Source organism: Trachypithecus francoisi, unplaced genomic scaffold (genome assembly GCF_009764315.1).
Source record: "Trachypithecus francoisi isolate TF-2019V2 unplaced genomic scaffold, Tfra_2.0 Lachesis_group8, whole genome shotgun sequence".
Taxonomy (NCBI): domain Eukaryota; kingdom Metazoa; phylum Chordata; class Mammalia; order Primates; family Cercopithecidae; genus Trachypithecus; species Trachypithecus francoisi.
The window spans coordinates 96,142,375-96,164,416 of record NW_022681473.1 but is presented as its reverse complement, the minus strand read 5'-3'; the positions used below and the strand labels follow the sequence as shown (position 1 = coordinate 96,164,416).

The 22,042-nt window shown below is 35.8% G+C and overlaps 1 protein-coding gene across 5 annotated transcripts in view; it reads right to left on the bottom strand.

Annotated features, from left to right (window-relative positions):
- Positions 1-9,722: 9,722 nt before the first annotated feature.
- The window catches only part of GRIA4 (glutamate ionotropic receptor AMPA type subunit 4), a 384,842-nt gene continuing 372,522 nt past the window's right edge, over positions 9,723-22,042 (bottom strand). For 2 of the 5 annotated variants that reach the window (XM_033205053.1, XM_033205057.1), the window contains exons 16-17: positions 17,607-17,741; positions 9,723-12,225 (exon numbers count right to left, since the gene is read on the bottom strand). In XM_033205053.1, the coding sequence (XP_033060944.1) occupies positions 12,061-12,225; positions 17,607-17,741 (300 nt within the window). In that variant the 3' untranslated portion in view covers positions 9,723-12,060. Of the gene's footprint in view, positions 12,226-17,493; positions 17,742-20,009; positions 20,125-22,042 lie in introns of all 5 variants that reach the window. The other 3 variants (XM_033205052.1, XM_033205056.1, XM_033205055.1) reach the window with 3 other exon arrangements.

The following is a 22,042-nucleotide window of genomic DNA, read 5'->3' as shown; positions in this document are numbered from 1 at the left end:
AACAAAAAAAAAAAACAAACTGAAATAGTCCTAACTGATGTAGCTAGAGAACCTAAACAAAACTGTACTCCGGGTGTTTTCTCATCAGATAATGATCCATTCCCTTCTTTGTCATTAGATGACTCCTTATTTCTACCTCCTTCATTTTCAACCCCTCTTTCTCTCTTTCCCTCCCTTCTTTCATTCAGTGTTTATAAAGTGCTCCTGGGTGCCTGTACTGGCATAGAAGTTACAAAATTGTATGAAACAGTTTTTGTCTTTGATTTGGCTTACAGTGAATGCATTTAGAGTAGACAGATGATAAGTGATCTCACAGAAACGTGTACAAGGGCCAGTTTTTCCTAAGGGTGGTGTTCAGGAAAGTCTTAGAATGAGTGACTCCTGAGCTGAGTCCTAGATGGAATTTGTTAGCAAAGACACAAACAGCAGAGAGGAGCTTTCAGTTAGAGGGCACTGCATAAGCAAAGACTCAGAAGCTTAAATTTCTGTCATACTGAGTCTTTTGGCTCCTTCTTAAATTTTATGCTTGAAGCAAATGCCACATTTACCTCATCTTAATCCTGACCTTGGAAAAGGAATTAGGTGTATTCAAATAAATAGCACATTCTTAATGTTCTTATCTACTACAAATGCATTTTGAATGAGTGAATGGTTTAAAATGGTATGAAACAATTTATGTTTCATACACTTACATTAACACATACATTTAACAGTTAAATTAAATGGTAATAATTAACTGTAACTATTCTCACCTCAATATGTACATAACAATCATGTAAATATCAGGCTTGAATACTTTTTCTGCTGTCTATTGTATAGCAGAGAACCACACAAGGTTAGTGTTTTTGAGTTATTGCATAACTACACACAGTAAACTGTTGATTAAGTTTAGAGCCTTATTAGTTCTTTACCTCATTTGTTGCAACATAAAATTCACTTGAAAATTAAATAAACAAAGAATTAGACTTTGAAAATACTATTGATAAAATTGCAATCCATGTATAGCTAGGAGTATATATGGATAGATTTTAAGAGGATGCTTGTGAGTCACCTTAAATTTTAGGTAAAATATTGTAGATATATACACGTCCACAGCTTTGGTCAGATTCTGCACCTTCTCACCATTTAATTTTTTTTCTCACATGTTATATTTTTCTGACATTTACAAATTTTATTCATTCATTCAGTAATTTGAATCAAGGATTTACAAAATTATATTTGTGGCTGTGGTTTCATTTTTTGTGGATTTCCTGTACAGAACATACAGTTGGGCCTTGCTTTTTCTTCTAACTGCAGTCTCTGTCTTTAACAGGAATGTTTAGACCATTTATATTAAACATAATTAGTAATATAGCTGTATTTAAATCTATCATATTGCTAGTTGTTTTCTATTTGTCCATCAGTTTCTTTGTTCCTTTTTTCTTTTCATCGTTTCTTTTGAGTTTTATTTTACGATTCCATTTTATCTCCAGTAATAACTTATTAGTTATGCCTTTAATAGAATTTTTTGTTGTGTTTTCCCTAGGGTTTACAATAGGGAAACTTATCCCTAGGGTTCTACTTATCAAATTTACCTTTAAATAATATTTGTTATTTTATGTAGTACAAGAATCTTAAAATAGTATACTTCAAATTCTTCTCTCCCATTTTTTTGCAATTGTTGTCATCAATTTTACTTTTACATGTGTTTTAGACTCATGCAGATCCTTGTCACATGGCAGGTTATAAGATGCCTTTCTTTTAGACTAATAGCAGCACGTCTGTCTGATTTCTTGTTTTGAACCTCTAGAATTCCTTCTAAAAACTCACCTTATTAGGTCAGGCCCATCTAGGATAATCTCCCTTTTGATAAACTAAACTTATTAAGGACCTTAATATCTGAAAAAAATCTTTTCTCATGTAGCATATCATAATCATAGGTGTGATACGCTGTCATGTTCACAAATCTCACCTACACTCAAGAAGAGAAGAAGGGCTCACATCACTAGAGGTCATCTTAGAATTCTGATGAAAGCATTTATTAAAAGTCCCTGTGTTATAGTTTCAACATCTAGGTCTCTAAGTATGATTCTACTTATTGTTTTATTTCTTGGCAATGAGTTACTGTTTTGTTGCTCTGTCACCCAGGCTGGGGTGCAGTGGCATGATCTCGGCTCACTGTAACCTCTGCCTCCTGGGTTCAAGTGATTCTCCTGCCTCAGTCTCCCATGTAGCTGGAATTACACGGGTGCACCACCATGCCTGGCTAATTTTTGTATTTTTAGTACAGGTGGGGTTTCACCATGTTGGTTAGGATGATCTCGAACTTCTGACCTCGTGATCCGCCTGCCTCGGCCTCCCAAAGTGTGCTTTGTTGCTTTTCAAACTTTTCAAAAATTAAATACTGGACTTTGTAGGAGAAGAACAATAGGGACTGAGGGGAGTACTATACAACACATATGTAAATGACTCTTCTCTTTTTCTGTAAGGACTTAGTTTTGGGGAGAGGTGAGTAAATCTAGTTAGGGGTTGAGCTGAGTTTGGGTTTTGTTGTTGCTATCATCACTTTCAGTGACAGCTTGAAAGTCATCTAGTAATAAGCTGTTGTTACCTTGTGCCTAAGGTGGAGGCTGAATTTCAAGAGGGTTTTTCTCTTACTCCTTATTTCTGCCTTCATTCCTGCACTCCTTTGCCACAGTGGAGGCCTCTATTCCACTGTGCTCTTATCCTTCATTTCAGTAGCAGACAGGTGTTGTTTGTTAATCAATGCTGTGCTTGTATTGGAAGCAAGCTAGAATTTTCTGTTGTGCTTGCCCAGCCTCAGTCTTAGGCAGGCAATTTTCACCTTAGCCTCAGGGATGGGACTTTCTCAGTATTTCTACCCTTCCAACTCCTGGAAGGAAAACTGTGGTTGATCTTGGGTGGGAGTTTTCTGCCTCTCTTCATCATAGTGTCCCTCCGAATGATACAGGTGTAGGATCTTGGGCTCATGACAGTTTCCTGCCTCTCTACCAGGGGTAGAGAATTTTTGCTTCTGTTCCTTCTCTAGAGTCAATGGGTCTTTGTCTGTGATGTGAAGATGAAAGAATGTGTTGCTCCTCCTCTGATAGCCTAAAAAGCCTTCTGCTTTGTAGAAGATAAGGATCTGGGAAGTCAGGCATGTTAAGTATCCCAGTAGCTGCTGTTGATCTCCTGCACACCTGCCCCTCCAATGAAGTCTCTGTCTGGTCTCCTACCCTGCTCCCACTCTTTCTTCTAATTATCCAGTGGAGGGTCATAAGAAGCAGCTTCCAAGTGAATTCAAATTCTCTTTGTTCAGCAACCTCAACTGTCAAACTGACAAACTCGCCAACACTTGGTCTTTAAGAACTGGTTAATATTTACCTGAATTATTCTTACCATTTGTGCTACTGCCAGTACAGCCCACTTCCTTTCTTCTGTACCAATTGTGAAACTGTGTAGCTCATCTCTTTTTGAAGGGGTTTGTCCTTCTTTGGAATTCAGTTTACTTGGTCACCATGAGCAGTGTTCTGATTTATAACAAAAAATATAATTTTGTAGATGATTAGGCTTTTTCCTATTGTTAGGGCAAAAGTAACATTTTTGAAGTGTTTTATTTCGTAGAAGCAGAAGCCCAGGGCTGTAGAAAGAAATAAGTATAGTTTCATTTATTGAGCTCCTATTACCAGCTGCTGTGATAAGCAATTTATAAACATTTATTCTCAACTTCACAGCCACATCAAATGCTAGGTATTATTGCTCCTATTTTGCATGTGAACAACAGGCTTTTTCCAGAGGTCAGAGAGTCAGTGTCAGAACAGGGATTCACACTTAGTTTTGTCTGATTCTAATGCTGAGAATTTGTTCTTTCTGCTACTCATTGTTGCCTGTGGAACCAAAGAGTGGAGAAGTTGATAAAATAATCATGTAGCAGTGGTATAAGTGCTATTGTACAGGTAAACGTAGGATCTACGGAAATTTTTTGAAAAGGATCTCCAAACTAAGAGAATCAAGAATATCTGCCTGAAGAGGTGGTGTTTAGAATGCTTCCTGATGACTGAGTAGCAATTAGGTGTAAAGGAAAAATGCAATATGCAACACTTTGTGCCCACTCAGCTTCTTTTGAATAATTTTCTGTATATATTCCACATTATGGTTCTCTAGTAATAGCTAGTATTTGGTCTCCCTTTTTGCTATGTCATAGGCATGTGACTTAGCTCCACCAGTTAGATACTCCTACCTGAGGTTTGAATTGGAAAGAGACCATACGTGGAGCTCTTTCCTGTGAAGGTAATAGAGTACACTAGAGAGGCATCCCAACTTCAGAGGCAGTAGAAAAAGAAGTCCTAGCGGCAGTGTTCTATGTTCTCATGTTGTATGTCCTTCCTGCCAGCTTCCATATATGTGTCCACTATTAGTTGGACATGGCTTGGGAGCAGATCAGTGGCCTGATTTGAGTATCATTCTTGGCTACTTGGCCTTCAGCACTGATTCTCTGTCTTCACCCACCTGGGAAACTATTTCATTTCCATTAACAAATGTACTTGTTGCTTAACTAAGCTAGAGTAGATTTTGTTGATTATAATTGGACATCTTGTCTGAAATAGGGGCAATCCAGGTAGAGGGAAAAACTGGCAAAACTTAGAAGGGGAAGAAGATGAAGCATTCTGGAAACTGGAGCTGTGAGTGATTTAACGTTATTGGAGTGGAAAGTAGGTGACAGACAACACTGAAGATGTTGACAGGCCTCATATATTGGACATAGAGTTATTTTAATCAGGAAGGTGACAGGATCATATCTATGTTTTAGGGAAATTACTCTGGTAGCCATGTAGGAAGTCAACTAGAGGGGGATATAAGTGAGCAAGAAGCAAGGAAACCTATTAGGAGATAGTTGTAGTAATAACAGTGAGAAAATCTGAGTCCCTGAATCAAGTCAGTCACAATGTGGATGACGAGTATGTGACAGAGAAAGGAGAGATGCGAGATAAGAGAATTTAAGATGTTGATTGATTGGATGTGTGAATGAGGAAGAAAAGAGGTTATGGAATGATTCTCATGATTTGGGAGTTTAGATGAATGCTAATACCACTCACTGAAACAGGGATGCAGAGGAGGTGGGAATGTAGAGTGAAAAATGAGGAAATTTGATATGTTGTAATAGCGAAGTCAAAGAGATAAACGGTAGGCAACTGAGTACGTAAGACTTGAATGGAAGACACAGATTTCATTGTTGATAGTGTATAGGTGACTGTAGACAGCTTGATAATAGTGACATCATCCAGGTGGAATATTCCTATGAGAAGAGAAGGGGGCAAAGGTTACAACCCTGAGTAATAGCAACATGTAAGGACTGGTTGAGGGAAATGGGGAATATAAAATAGACTGAGAAGAAATAAGCAGAGAATTATGGGGAATATAATAGTATCATCCATGCCAATACATAAAGAGATCATTTTGATTTTGTTCCATATTGAAATGTTTATTTAAATATGACTACAAGATATTTATTGGTGACCTTGGGAAGAACATTTTGGTAAAGCGACGTAGCCAAGTAGAGGAGTTCAATAGTGGATTAAAGGCCACTCTTTTCAGTCACTAGGGTGTGCAAGGAAGAAGAGAAGTGGGTCATCATCTGAAGCAAGATGAGAAGGTAAACAATCACAAGGTCTGATGCATTTCCTTTGGTGCAAATAGCATAGAGGCAAAGACCCATGGGAAGTCAAAGAACTGTAGGGCTAAGGGTTAGATGAATCATCTGTACTGACCTTGAAGTTGTTTAGGATGATAATATAACTTGGGGTGCACATGAAGAATAAGCCAAATGCCAAAATCATTTATGAATGTGAGGCAATTACAGATAAGTCAACAGGCAAAAATGGACAAGCAGGCAGTGCATTTTGACAGTATTATTAGATGAGAAGAAATTTTTTTGCCTATTGTCATGTTTTAATTTTAATTTTTTTTTTTTTTTTTTTTTTTTTTTTGAGACGGAGTCTTACTGTGTCGCCCAGGCTGGAGTGCAGTGGCGCGATCTCGGCTCACTGCAAGCTCCGCCTTCCAGGTTCACGCCATTCTCCCACCTCAGCCTCCGAGTAGCTGGGACTACAGGCTCCCGCCACCACGCCCGGCTAGTTTTTTTTTGTATTTTTAGTAGAGACGGGGTTTCACCATGTTAGCCAGGATGGTCTTGATCTCCTGACATCGTGATCCACCCGCCTCGGCCTCCCAAAGTGCTGGGATTATAGGCTTGAACCACTGCGCCCGGCCTTAATTTTAATTTTTAATTGACGATAGTTGTACATATTCATGAGGTGCATAGTGATTAATTGACGATAGTTGTACATATTCGTGAGGTGCATAGTGATGTTTTGATATATATATATAAAATTTATAGTGTTCAGATAAGGGCCGTTAGCATAGCCATCATCTCAAATGTTTATTATTTCTTCGTGTTGAGAACATTCAGGGGGAGGGATTTTTATATGTGGGCTGTAATTGTAAGGACTGACATACCTTTTCCTTCTAGGCTTGTGGTACACGGAGTGGTATTATCAGGAGATGGGACAGTGCTCTGGGGAGAACTTGAGGGTGTTAAGGGATTCCTTACTTTATATGAGGGTCCTAGGGAGAATGGTGGCAAAGTCAGAGAGAGAGAAAAGCGGTGGGAAGATGAATGGGGAGAAGGAAGAAAAGTGCAGAAGAATATTGGGAAGAAAATGTGGACAAGACAAAGAGAGAGTATTGGAATGATTTTGATGTGAGGCTGTGACCAAGGATGACATGGATATAGACCTACTGGGTTGAGCCTCAGGGTTTTCATTTTATCTCTAATTAGTGCCACCAGTTCCTGTGCAAATCCCAGTGAGCCTGCAGCCACCTACTTTGATGGTGGTCTTGGAAGCGTAAAGATGCTGGCTGACATTGACAATGCTTAGATGTAAAAACAGAATATTGGTGGGAAGTATGGTTCTGCGAAAATCTCAGGCAGATGGGATTTTTAAAATGCCCTGTTTTAGAAGTTTGACACAGTACTACTTTAACGTGGCCAAAGGATTAGGCAAATCTCTAGATTGAGCCAGCTGTGAACAAAATTGTTCCAAATCCCTTCTTTGTTTAAAAATAAATGCTGAAAAACTCACATTTATGCTGGAAATTAACTCTGAGGAGCTGGCAGAAGTTTTTATACAGGGAATGATCATGAAATTCTTTAGAAGGTCTTTATTCATTCATTTCTTTATTCATTTAGTCAAACAGTTCATTAAATGATTTATTGAAACACTAATTGCCTATGACTACAGACCTACCAACTGCACAAATAATGTTCTACAGACACAGTTTTAAGCCATTACAAGTGTTTAGGAACTTCAGAAGTTTTGGTGAAATATACAAACTCTGAGAAGGAAAGCATAATGGTATATTATTTGAACAGGCTGTCTTCATACTTGGGATTGCGGAACTATGAAACTCTTAAGTAACCTTTTCCCTCAAGCCATATACTAGGCATTGTGATTTAACAAAAATTTTCTTTAGTGATATTATATATTTTTCTGTGTTTTTTGCTTACTTTGTTGTTGATGACACTTTCTAGTCAGTAGTAGTGGCTAAAAAACAGGTATTTATGCAATGGAGGTTTCGTCAACCTGCCATTTTCTTCAGATTCAGAAAAAATCAAATGAACCCTTGTTCTTTGCCACATGGAAGGAAAATCCCAATCTAGATTTCTGCATATCTCTGTGGGAAGGAGACATATTTTTAGGGTTATTTATAGCCTAACATCCACGGAAACATGGGACTTAGAATTTTCTCTTTGATTCCCTCTTTCAAGGTAACCACAAATGCCAGTCTGTGGCATGTAGAGAAACTTAAACTGGAGGCACACATGTCACAGGAAGAAGATTACATAGAACATTCCACATCTAACAGTGTAGAAATTATATGTGAACTTTTCTGTTCTCTCAAGTCCTCTTGGCCACCCAGGGGGATCCTATGGGTCTTTTACCCAGCTTTCTGCTTTCTAAATGTCTTCTTTCCTTTTATCTTTTACTTTTCCTCATTTTCTTAATCTACTTTCCCCCCCAAAGGAAAATAAAGTCAAAGACAGACCAACAAACAGGCTTTTCTTATTTCATGGAAAACAATTGGGTTTTCTGTTGCTATTTGTGATACAATTTGAGTCTTATCTCTTGCTCTTTATAATTTATTAAAATATTTTATCAAAAAAGAAAAGTTCTCCTTTGAAAAGACTACAGGTATTAGCTGCTTAGAAAATACATAATTGTATCACCTACTATATTTGCATTTGGTTTTACAAAAGTTCTCTAGCTCACTGAACTATCTGAAACTGAAATCCTTTTATAAACGTGTATGAAAAGGTACATTTTTCAGGCAGCATCGTTTAAATAGGTATAAGGCAGATGAATCTGCACTTTTTTGTCTGTTTTTCACAAACTTTCCTGGATGTCACTTTTCATTTAGTTCTTATTCCTATCACCACTTCACTGGTGTCGCAAACTGGGATATTTTACTTTCTAGGAAAATTATCCGAATATTTTTTTCCATGGATACTAACTCAATATGTAAAGTTTTGTTTATGAATTGACAAAAATATATTGAACAACTACTCTGTGCTATTCTTTAGGGAAATGGAATGAGTTGATAGTCTGCAAGTACATTTTGAACAAATAGTTATTGAATTGAGTATAACAAAGTTGTTCTCTTGAAGGCTCTTTAGATCTTTCTAACATGCACATTGAATGCATTTAACTAGCTGATCTAGCCTCAAAGTTGGCTTTAGCCAATATGTTCAGAATCAATACACGGTGATCTTGTTTGGTAACTGGGTTCCTCACTTTGTGGGACCAAATGTTTTAAATGAAAAGTTAAGTTTATGTTTAACTTAAACATGAATGTTTTAAAGTCATATTTCCTAGTTTTAAAGCATGTCACCAGACTGGAATCCAGAGAGATAGCCCGTTTTACTGATGTCAAACTTAAAATTTTGTTTTGGCCAAAATTATTCTTTACTATAAGAAATAACTCTCTAACTTAATATCATGAATACACTCTGAGGCTTAAATGAAATATACCTTTGGAAATATGGCTAAAAACCACACCAAAACCCTGTTCTGGGTTTTTTTTCTTTCTTTCTTTTATCTTTTTTTTTTTTTTTAACAACAGTTTATCCAGTCAAACAAATGATCCACAGCTATATATAATTACATGGAATATAGCCTCATCTGATCAGAAAATTTATCAGATCAACTTTTTTTTTAAGCCATGCTTTCCAGTGACATAGACAACACTACAAAATCAGCCAACCTGCAACCTTCATTTGGCTCACCATATACACATGCTCCTCGACTTACAATGGGGTTATATCCCAATAAACCCATCTTCAGTTGAAATAGTATACGTTGAAGATGCATTGAATACATCTAACTTGTTGAACGTAGTAGGTTAGCTTAGCATACCTTACATGTGTCCAGAACGCTTATATCAGCCTCAAAGTCATCTAACACAAAGCCTATTTTATTACTAAGTGTTGAATATCTCATGTAACTTATTGAGTACTGTACTGAATGCATATCATTTTTTATCATCATTAACTTGAATAATCATGAGTCAAACACTCATTAAGTTGGGGACCATATTACTTAAAATATACTCTAGAGACTCTTAATAGGAAAAGATGCTGTTTTTCTGCTTTCACTTAATTAAATTAATTCAATTCAATTCACATATTCATTCAACAAATATTTATTAAGCACCTACAATATGCCAGGCACTGTGCTGGGTGCTGGGGATACAACTGTGAACATGATAGACACAGTCCCTGCCCTCAAGGAGCTTACAGTCTAGTAGTTATACAGACAAGTACACAGGCAATTACAACGCAGTATGGTAAGTGCCGTGATGGGCGAAAGACATTAAAAAGGGCACCTAACTCAGTCTCACAGGCAGGGAGGTGGTGGATAGCCATGGAAATCTTTTCAGGGCAAGTAAAATTCAATTTGAGTATTAAAGGATGACTACACGTTAGTCAGATAAAGAGGAGACAGGGAGGAGTTACGCACTGAGGAAATAGTGTATGCAGTGCTCCATGTGCTGCTTTGGAGGTTCATTTGCTGACGGGAGTAGCTGGATAGAAGTGAGAGAAGTCCTGGAAGAAATAAGCAAGGGCCAGGTCATGAAGGGGCTCATGTGATCTTCTCAAGAGCTTGAAATTTTTCCTGAGGGACGTGTGTGTGTGTGTGTGTGTGTGTGATTTATACTGTTTAAGATTGCTCTTACTGCAGCACAGAGATTGAATGGGGAATGGGATCTTGAGAGTTGATCGAAGAAAATCAATCCTTCAGCTTTTCCAACTTTATTTTCCATAATATCATACCCTGTGCTCTCACTAGCCCATCTAATGGCATTCATTCCTTAAATGAGCCATTGATGTTCATGGCTTTGGGCCACTGCTCACTCATATGGTCTTTACACATTCTCCTCCTATTAAAACTCAACTCATCCTTCAAGACCAGACTTCTGAAATCATCCTAACTTGTGCTTTCTGCCAATACCCTAAGTACATGATTTTTATCTGTATTAGAGTACTTATTTATTATTTCAAATGAATCAAACCTTCTTTTGAACCATGTTAGTTTAATTCATACCTAAGGTGACTTTTATAAATAAACATGGGTATAATTTTCTTTACAATTTCCAGTTGAAAACAAAGACTAATTCTTCATTTGCTATCTACCCCAAACTATTATGAATGCCTTCATATGATTTAAAGGGAACAATGGGAATAAGGGGAGAAGCCCAAGAGACACACAATTGTATGCAGCAAAATACAGTCAAGTAAAATTTCAACACACAATTACAAGGTATGTTGTTGTTAGGACAGTGATTCATTCCCCAACTCAAAGACTCCATCTTTGACAATTTAATCTGTTAATGAGTCAAAGATCTGAAAAAGAGGGGTCGCTTAGTATGCAAAAAATAATGAGGGCTAGCTACATTTTCCACTATGGCCCACGACTATTACAATCTCTCTTATAGTCTTATAATTTCTCAAGTAACTTTTATAAGGATAAGAAAAAACTTTTAAGCTCTGTAGATATTGTAAGAACATCTGCTGTTTTATTATTTTTGGTGGGTACAAAAACCACAATTTTGTACACAGAAGATTATAAATAATACTGTTAACATGAGTGACCCATAGTCTCTTCCGAATCTACACTGCAGACTGGTGATTGAACCTAAACGTTCTCTTCCTTTTGCTTTTCTTCCTGGTTGTGAGACAAAAGCAATCTGTGAACCAACTCATGTGACAGAGTGAAGTTTACAGCAAACAAGAAGATGACCAACAACTTTTATAAAAAAAAGTCTCTAAAGTTTATTACAGTGATGGCATTTATATCAATTATTGCAATGTATTGTTCCCTAAGATGGTTAGAAAAAAGAATTGTGTTGTCCTCTACTGAATTTACGTCAGTTAAAAAGCAAGCATGTTTCAGTATTTGTTTTCTCCAAAGTAAGTGTAAATACTTCCTTTTTTTTTCCCCCCACAGGATTTACATGTTTGTTCATTATTTTCTTATCACAGTTTGGTGATTCGTTTTCTCAGCTGGATTTTCTTCCATGGACTATATGGGTGTTCTGGAGACACAGGTTAGCATGTTCACGGACTTCTATAACTATTTTATCCTTTCCGGTGAAGACAAAGGCCTTTCTGAGCAAGAACTTCACAGTTTAATGCGCTAACTCGCAAGTCTGATTAGTTTTTGAGTCCACTCGAATGAAATTTGTTGCTGTTAATACGCCCATCCCAGATCCCTCCCCCACCCACTCCCCGAAAAAAACCTAAATTGTGAGTTTTCCTGATATAAAATCTGAGTTTGGGTTTCCGAGCTGAGCTCATGCACACGTTGCTGCTGCTGATGTCCTGCCAGCCCGTTAGGACGGACTTCCCGTTCTCAGCCAAAGGATTGGTTTAGCAAAGACCCGCGCGTGGCGTGTTCCTCAGGGCTGCGTTTCCATCAGTCACCAACACAGTTTAATTAAGGCACTCAATTATTTTTTTGGTTTTTATGGTAGGTCCGATGCAATGACAGCCAATCCTGAACTTTGTCTGATTGCAGTTCCAGCGTGTACAGCCTTTGGGCAGTCAGGCGTCAAGACGCGGCCATTCTCTCCCACACTCCCAGTGATGGATAATCTGGCTTTGTTTCTTATGGCTTCAGAAAAGGTCAGCTGGGTTGCATGGAAAGGAAGCAGAAAGAACGCGGAGTGTTACCATATTTCTGTTTCTTCCACAAAATGTTCCACAACAAACACCGAAATATCAATAATTAGACATCTGCATTTTTTTCCATGTTCTTTTGGTCATATGAAAACTGCTTATCCAGGGAAAGGAAAGCTTAACTACACCGAAGAATGAATCTGTCTAGAGTTTGTGGTCCTACCTGTGGAAAAACTCATTCTAAAATCATAATATTTAACTACTGTTAGTAAATCTGGGCAGGAAACATCTTTTAACTTGCTGCACTGTATATCTTAGTACTTCTGGATGAGCTTAAAAGCTCTTTTATGTTTGACAACGTTCTTTAGATAGTATTTCCTTGTTATGAAATGTCTTTACAGTGCAAGGATTAGACTCCTAGAACTAATGAAGTACCTAAACAAACTATATGTATAGACTTCGTGACAGATCTTCCTGTTTTATAACACAGACCTATCCACAGACACTTCATTCATTCATACCAGTTATAGACATGACCCAGAACAGCACAATTAGTGACATATAGTTCACTCTATGCAGTTATGGACACTAAGGCTCCATATTTTAAGAACTGTATTTAAAAGGGGTGCACTGAAAAGGGATATGTTTCAAAGCCAACTGAATGGTCATCACTGGGAAGCCTCCCATATTGAGGTTAAAGAGTCAGGGAACTGAAATCAGTAAATTCCTGTTCCTTATCCATTAGATAGCAGATAACATTATACAAAGGAGAAACAGGCACTGTTATTATGTTAGTCTCATTACTGTCCATTCACTGTCTAAATTCTTTCTAGTAGCTAGAATTATAACTTAAGAGGAAAATAGGGTAAAGTAGCGATTCCCTAAGTTTGTTATGACTTAGTTCATAACTCACAACTCATCATGTATCTAATTCCCTGTTGTGAATTCAAGTTTATCCAAATCTTTAGGAAATTCCATCGCTGTGTTTATTCTGCCCTGGAGCTTAAATATTAGAATAATTATATATTAAGTAATGAAATCAGTAACTAGTATAAAAACTGGTGGAATAAAAATGTTTACAGATCAGTTACTCTGAAAACTTCAGAAAGTTGAAGTCAAATTGCTAGTAATGACATATAAGTGACAAAATCAAGGTCAATATCACAGTTCTGTTTCAGTAAACAGTCTTAAAAATTAATGCTTATCATCATAATCAGAATTGGGGATACGGTCTTTACAGAAACATGGATCGCTTTTATATTTAGAAATCATGGAAATATAACGAGGATTTTAGAGAAAAACAACACTTCTACCTGATTATCTTCTATTAGCCCCTTGAAATCAAAGTTCTTCTGACTTTTATTTATCACATAATAGGCACTCAGTAAATATTTGTTGAGTGGATGAATGATCTTATATAGGAAGATACTTTTTCTCTTTCTTGTAAATGAAACTGATAGGATAATATTCTAAAATTATTAATAATTTATTAAATCTGTACACTAAAAAGGGTAGATTTTATTGTATGTAAATGGTACCTTAAAAATGTAAATGAATACATTGCCCACTATTTTAATCAAGATCCTCACTCATATAGAATAATCTCACCAAAGGAACTAAAAAGGATACATGGTTGCAGTAGTCTCGTTTTTTGAAGTGAGACTCTTGGGAGATTGTTTTATTGGAGGTGAATATTTTTCTACTCAATATTAGAGAACATATGCTTTTGGGTATGTGTATAAAAAGAAGCATTAGCAAAGCAGTACTATTTACATCAAGAAAATCTAGCAACAAAATGGATTTAAGAACCATAAGCCAAGACTTGGTATCAAGATGCTAAATAGCTTTCTAGTGTAATCTTTTCAGTTGTATGTGTTTTAGATGGACATTTTGGGGGTCAGAACCCTTTAGTGAGTACCTAACTATATGGAACACTCTGGTTACAACATTGGCATTTTTCATAATCTTCTAAAGAAAACAATTTGGGAGCAGATTTAGGAAGTTTATATTAGTTAGATAAAGCCATATGCTGAGGAAAACAAGAAAAATGAGTATCTATGAGTCTAATCCAAACCAATGTATTAGCCCATCTTAAATCTTTGGAGTCCCCAAACCACTCAGAGTCTCCAAACCACTCATCTCTTGTTTAACAAGAGATTTAGGAAAGATAGTTCCAGAGAATTCATAGGTACCCACTAATCACTAAACTTAAAACCAAGATCAAAGTCTGAATATGCTTCTTTAGATTCCCTTTCAACATTTAATGTTAAGTAAAATAGACAATTATTTGTTAAAATCCACTAGTTTAGCTTTGTTTTAATTTTTCTTCAAGAGGAAAAATGCTAAAATACCATTAATAAAAGCATGGTAATTTTTAAAAAGTGTTTACAGAAGGCTTTTACCATAAAAATCTGGTTTTGTTTTCTTTCTTTTCTTTTCTTTCTTTCTTTCTTTTCTTTTCTTTTTCTTTTTTTTTTTTTAAGACAGAGTCTCACCCAGGCTGTCGCCCAGGCTGGAGTGCAGGGGCATGATCTCAGCTCACTGCAAGCTTCACTTCCCGGGTTCATGCTATTCTCCTGCCTCAGCCTCCCAAGTAGCTGGGACTACAAGTGCCCACCACCACGCCCAGCTAATTTTTTGTATTTTTAGTAGAGAGAGGGTTTCACTGTGTTAGTCAGGATGGTCTCGGTCTCCTGACCTCGTGATCCTCCCGCCTCGGCCTCCCAAAGTGCTGGGATTACAGGCGTCAACCACCGCGCCTGGCCTTCTTTCTTTTCTTAATCATGTTTGTGAGGAAAGGAAAACTTCCAAAGGTTGAACAATTCCATATAATCTCAAATACAGCCTCCTCTTTTATAGATTAATGCAATGAAGTGTATTACTTAATAAAATTTTGACTTATTTTTCTTTAAATCTGTTTTAGCATTTTTATTTCCTATACTTAAACATCATCTGCATCTTCCATAAAATGCCATTTCTATTCATCTTGATGTGAACCTTTTGAGGCTCTTCAAACTGGAAAACTTTCTAGTAATTTTACATATGGTCTGGGTTTTGCTGGATTGCTGTGGCTCATGTTCCCTTGAGGGATGATCACTTTTTACTAGAATCTACCACAGATTGAAGGTGTCAGGTTTTGTTTTTGGGATTCTGGGGCAATATTACTTTTGAATTACCAATCATTTCCATAATTATGGTCATAGAGTTTATGGAAGTTTTCCTTTAATTTGAGAGTACAATAAAAACTGCTTACTTATAAGTTTTGACAGGCACCAATTATTTCATTTATCTTGAATGCCACTGTCTTTTAAAATGTCAGACGAATGCTTCCTATTTGTTTGAAATGTATTGTCTTAAATGTTCAAATCTACCTCTAAAGGCAATTCATGTGAACTTCAATGTCAAGTTGTAACTCCATACAATGTTATATATAAATTGTATATATATGATGTACAAATTTACATCTCCTTTTAATAACTTCCCTGAACTTGGAAATGAAATAGCATACATAGTATTTCTTTCTAAAAATTTCTAATTCTCTTTTTTTACTTGCTTTGCTTCCCCACCCTTGTACCTTGCTGATGATGACTGGAGTGCCTTTAATTATGTCAAAGAAAAGTCAGTTTTAATGAACTGGTAACAAAACCTACTAAGGACATCTTACAAAATTCATCTCAGAATTCAGTCCAAATAATTGGTTCTGAAAACTAATCAAGTATTGTTTTTCTCAATTTGAAAAAAGTCTCTCATCAACTCTGTAAACATTAAGATGAAAGCATTCCTCTAATGGCTAAGACACCTTGATATTATCCCACCTTGTAGTTTTGCTATTATAAGACATGCTAACAATGTTGGGATCGAGTGAATTGAGGATTTAGTTCTTAATTCTTTTTTCACAAAATTAGGGAAGAATCATTTTGGAACTATCTATGTGCTATTGTACTCAGTCACTGATTTCTATATTATGGATGAAAGCAATTATATCTTGATTAAAAGGGATGGCATTGGCTCTTTGCTTTAAGATACAAGTATTTCAAAAGCTTTCATATAAACAAATATAAAAATCAAGTGTGTTTAGATGGTGTAAACTCAGATGTACCTCTTACTGAAAGTATATCGGGTTTTTGACTCTAGGGTACATCAAGTACCAAATATCTCTTGGAAGTTCAAAGACTGATTTATCATTGTAATGAAACTGAGCAGCCTATTCAGTTAGCTATTATAGATAATTTTAGAAAATGGGTTTCAGAGTCCTGATTTTAGGAAGAGCAATAACAAATCCTTTCAGATCTTATTTTAAAACTACTTCCTATTACTAGAGGAAAGAAGAAGTGCACATTTAGATTTTTTAAAAAAATAACCTCCATCTCCTATATTTTACTGAATGCTTACAATTTTTTATTGTGCCATGATGAGAGGATGTGAGTAAGTGGTGCTGACCTGGATTGCTTAAAAGCAATTGAAATGAAAAAAAAAAAAAAAAGCTCATAATGACTCACTGCAATTTTTATCTTTTTCTGAATCTTTCTTATAGGACACAAATATTGCTGATGTCTCGGATGGAAAAACTGCTGTATTGCCTAAAATGTCTATTTACCTTAGTGATACTTTGAGCATAAAAGTTGAATTTCATCTAATAAATGTGAATTGTAGTCAAAATTCTGATCATCACTCTTCCTTAAAGTTCTGGCTCAAGGACTACCATTGGATAAATAAAAAGTGGGATTTCATGTTTTAAAAATGTAGAATAATGACTAATGTAAAACAAATTAGAAGAGGAGCCAAATTTCATTGAGCACATACTCTGTGCCTTGGAGTTTTTACATGTGTTGGTCCTCAGAAAACAATATGACCTTGTCAAAAATAGGCAACTGTCTGGGTTTTGGTCACTTGGAAGAGATTTTGTGCTTATTTTTTAGCACCTACCCTAAAATTGAACTGTTACAAGAAATATTTGCCCAGTCGATATGCAAAGAAGCCCAGATCTAATTTCCAATTTCCCCCAAATTTCAGGTAGAATATACGGTTTAAATCATTTCACAGAGCAATTCTGGTTTGTTTTTTATCTTTCTGACCCTTGCAATGCAGATATCTATTGGCAACATAAAGTTTCAAACAGTACATCTGCAGCCAAAGAAAACCGAACCAATTTGCACTGAAGTTTTCAAAAATATAAAGCTCTAATTAGAAGCAAGCAATACCACCACTGGACAGACAGGTCACAACACTGCGTTCACAGGATGCATCCCCCACTCACTGTAGTCGGCCCTAAGTCCTACCCCTAAATTTTAATACTTTCGGTTCCATATACGTTGTAACCTTCTCTATAGGTTGCTAAATTCTGGGTATTCTGCGAGGAAGTTGGGTTAAAAGTCTGTGCACTCTTTGCCACCTTCATTCTCTTCGCTTCTGCCCTGGACTTGTAACAGAACTCTATCAAAGCCACCAGCATTGCCAAGCCCAAGCCGCCAACCAGAATGTAGAAGACGCCTGCTACGTTGCTCAGGCTCAAGGCACTCGTCTTGTCCTGGGGGGGATAAAGACATTTCAGTTAACTGCAGAAATGTCACATCCAAAAGGTAAAAGAACACATGAAATCCAAAAAGCCAATGAAAGTAAACGCTTAATTTAACCTGAAATTATTTACAAGTATAAGTCACTGATGTAGGTTTATAATTTAAACATAAAGCTTATAGCTCTTGGGAGAAGTAAAATTATAATAGTTATCAACAAATTGTATCTAATTACATTCAATGAAATCAGTAACATTTTATCGTTATTAAATATGCAGTGAAAACCATTATACTTAGCCATATATAAGCATTTATATATTTACACAGGGTGGCAGAAGTGGGGTTATTATTGTTAAGTTTGAAAATGAGAGGTTTAAAATCCAATTATGGGAGAAAGGGGACCTCTTTTGGCTTTGCTTCTATTAGAATATGCTTTTTAACGTCTGAGATTTCTCTTGAATAAATCCAACTCCACATTTCCTAGTTGAGCAACTAAGGAGTTGTTGAGCTGATAGTTTCACATTTTGTTCATCATTAATTTACCAAATATATGAAAATAATATGCCAAGGTACACATTATTTGTTCTTTCACTTTCTACAAGGGAAGTCTCATGGAAAATGTTACTTTTGAATACATACACTATTTATAAATAATTATATATGTGTAATTCAAGTACTTTTTAAAGATAACTTTTAAAAATGTATAAATTATTATGGTCAATTGAAAAATAAGTTATTTATGGATGAATTTATAATTACTTTTATTAATTAAAAATACAATATTATTCCCACTTAAAAATGCTTAATCCATTAATATTTTAGAGATATTATTCTTCAGAGTTTCAGTATACATATGATCTCATAATAAATCCAGAATACTCTCTAAGTCCTACTCTTGTGATTGGAAGATACTAAAATTGTAACAAGAATCCAAAGTTGTCTAATAAATTGTAAATATGTTTATGACATAATATTATTGCAAGAAGTATTTTGGTAAGCTACTTGAAGGATGCCCTGTAGTCATTATCTTCTCAGCAGGATGTTTTGTGCAAAATGTGATTCCGACCCTTAAAGAGTTTTATAGGAAAGTATTTAATTCAAAAGATGCACTATATACACTGTCACCTTAGTCGCAACATCAACAGACTGGGCCAAACAATTTAGGGTAGCTTCATTTTTAAAATAATTACTCATTAAGTATCTGCGCTTGTCTGACTTTTACATCAGGATTTCAGGTAATGGTTTAATTATCTGGCCAAGCTTGTCTCATTCCACTCTGGTTAAAAGACAGACAGAAAGGATTAAAATATAGGGATAAGACCTGAAAGAGATTCATTAACATTAATTTGTCTCCTTAAATTAACTGAGGCTCTCTCCTATTTAAACCAGTCATGTGTTTAATATCTTAGAATATCCAGTAATTTGTTTTCTTTCTTAAAGAAGATACAGAAAGAAATAAAAGGGGATTCCAAGAACCTTCAGCTCTGGCTTTCAGGTGCTGTTACTGTAGTCTATCAACTTGTGTAGGTATTTAGATTCACTGATAAACTTGTGATTTTTTTTAAAATAAAAACATAACTTTTTCCACTACTTTTATTTATACTTAACAGAATTAGGCATGTAGGTTCCTGCATTTTTAAATTTTTTTCCTACATTGTTTTAAAAAGAACTTATGATTAAGAGATCTTAGAGCTTGAGAATATTATTCATAAACATTGATTAATTAAAACAATTTCAATTGGGTGAGTAGAATTGAAAGGTTCACTCTGTTTATCAGCACAGAAATATAATAGGGCTTCTTCAAACTAAATTGGAATGCTTGGCACTAGGGTGACAAAAGACAGAACCTCTGAGTAAGCATTTATTTAATATTTAGAATCTCCTTTTTCTGGTTTACTACAGATTTCCTGTTTTGAGAATACATCAGTTCTTGAAATAACATGATTTCATGAAATATTTGCCTCCAAAACAAACATAAAAACTACCCCCCAAAACACTACTTTTATTAGTGGTACGTAAGTTTGAGAATAATATAAAAGGAATTTTATTATTTTAAAAAATTTTGCAGTTTTAAGTTAATTTGAAAGTCTTAATATTGGGGAGCAGGTTGCAGTTTCCTGGAAAGACCATCCCTATGGTTGAAATTTATGACATTAGCTTTTAATTTAGGCAGTGGCTGAGTGTATAATGTTCAGTTTTTATGGTTTCTATATACTTTTAACAATTGCTCCCGTTTACTGCTTTGTGAACACAAGAGGAGGCCCCGAACTGCAGCGACTGACCTTGCTTCCAGAGTCCTTGGGTCCACATTCACCTTTATCGTACCACCATTTGTTTTTCAGCTTGTCTAAGACGCCTGCCTCACTGAGTTTCAAAACGGCAAGGTTTACAGGAGTTCTTCACGTGGAAAATAACATAAATAACATTATATATGTTATTTTATGTTATTCAAGTAAAACTACATTAGAATCGCATGGCAAAGTGACAGAGCAGAGGCCACAGTAAGTGCTATGTCTTGTACTGTAGGCCCAGGTTTAGAATCAGACATAAAACTGGGGCCTGCTCCATCGCTTTAGGTAACAGGCACATACTGCTAGGGAGGATTTTTAAATAAAATGTATGCAATTACTGTGAATCCAAAACTATTGGCTTTGGTTGGGTTTCTGGAACATTTACCATTTTCCCACGTAAATGTGGCAGTCATTCAAAATCCAGAAGCTTCTTTTTGTTCTCTTTCAAAATTAAGGAAGTAGCTGCAGGTTGACAGACAGACTGAAATAGAAGCTAGGTAGGACTGATTTCATTCCTTGCATGCATTATGATTCAGCTCATGGTATTTGATTTTATGCTATAAAAGTATGTCTACAGTATCCATCATTAAGTTGACTTCTTGACCACTTTCATCCAATATGTAATTGAAAAAGGAGTGTGATTTCAGTGTTACAAAAGACCATCTTATGCAGAGGAAAGTCATCAGGAGACAAATATTTAAATAATTATTATAAAGTATAAGCCCATGATAATACTTTCCTTCTAAATTGCAGTCTTTAACATAAATAATATCATCAGAAGCATCTATCTTGAATCTATCATCTATTTATCTTTTCATCTATCTTGAATCTTAAAGTATATTAATGTACTTTAAGTACAAGGTGAAGTGACTATAATATATTCCACAAATTCTTACCAACAAAAAAAGACAGGTTAGAGGTCATCAAGATTTTTCTAAATAGACAAACTCCTCTTCTAAGAAGTCTCTATTTATATTTATAAGAGACTCTACTTGTCTCCTCTACCATCTTGGATTCCTTCAACACTAAATATTGGATTAGGAGTTTCAGGAAGGAGGACATCAGTCATTACCTGGCGTCAATATTCCAAGGAATTTAATAATTCTTTCAGTTTTCACTCCCATATTATAATATGAAGGCCAAGACGATGAAGGGAAAGCAGAAACTTTTAGGATCTTTTGTTGTTACTGTTTTGTTGGCTTATTGGTTTTTCGTTTCGTCCCGAGACAGACTTGTCATATTCCTCTGGGCACTTTGCCTGGCTGTATCCCCTAATGCGCCTCAGTTCTTCTAGGAAATGCTGAGTGCATCTGGAGTTACAAGACATGCATTTATTGGGGATTCATTCCAAAAACCTATCTACACAACTAGGAATTGCATTAAGAATGATGGTGATCATGACAGCTAATATTTACTGAGCATTTACTATGTACCAGGCACTGTTAAAAGCATTTTTCATGTTCACTAACATCATTCACATTTTACAAATGAGGAATCCAAAGCACAGGCAGCTTAATTTATCAAGTAACACAGCGAGGCAGTAGCCTAATCTGGATTCCTGATAGTATGACTTCATAGCTTTTGCAATTACAAATATTAATAGCAGAAGACTCACAAAATGATGTTTCTAGTTAATTGGGCTTTCTGGTTAAACTAAAACCCATTTTTTTTGTATGGTTAGTTTTGAAAAAAATTCTAAAATATAAATTTTTATTTTTGTTTATATGGTTTCTGGATATAATTTAAATTTTGTTTCAATGTTATATAAGTATGGCTTAGGTTCATTGTTCCATTGAAGAAGTAATATACATTTGCCATGATCCTAGAATATTATGTTGATTTTTGAATTAAAATCTGACATGAGCATGATTTAATACTTTCTACTGAAAGCTGAATTTGGGGGTGGGGTGAGTTGAGGATTATGGTTAATTGGGGTGTTATTTTAAACCCAATTAATCAAGATTTTTCTATCCATACCAACCACTACTCTCTGCACCTGACCCCCAACCTCCATTTGTGACCTG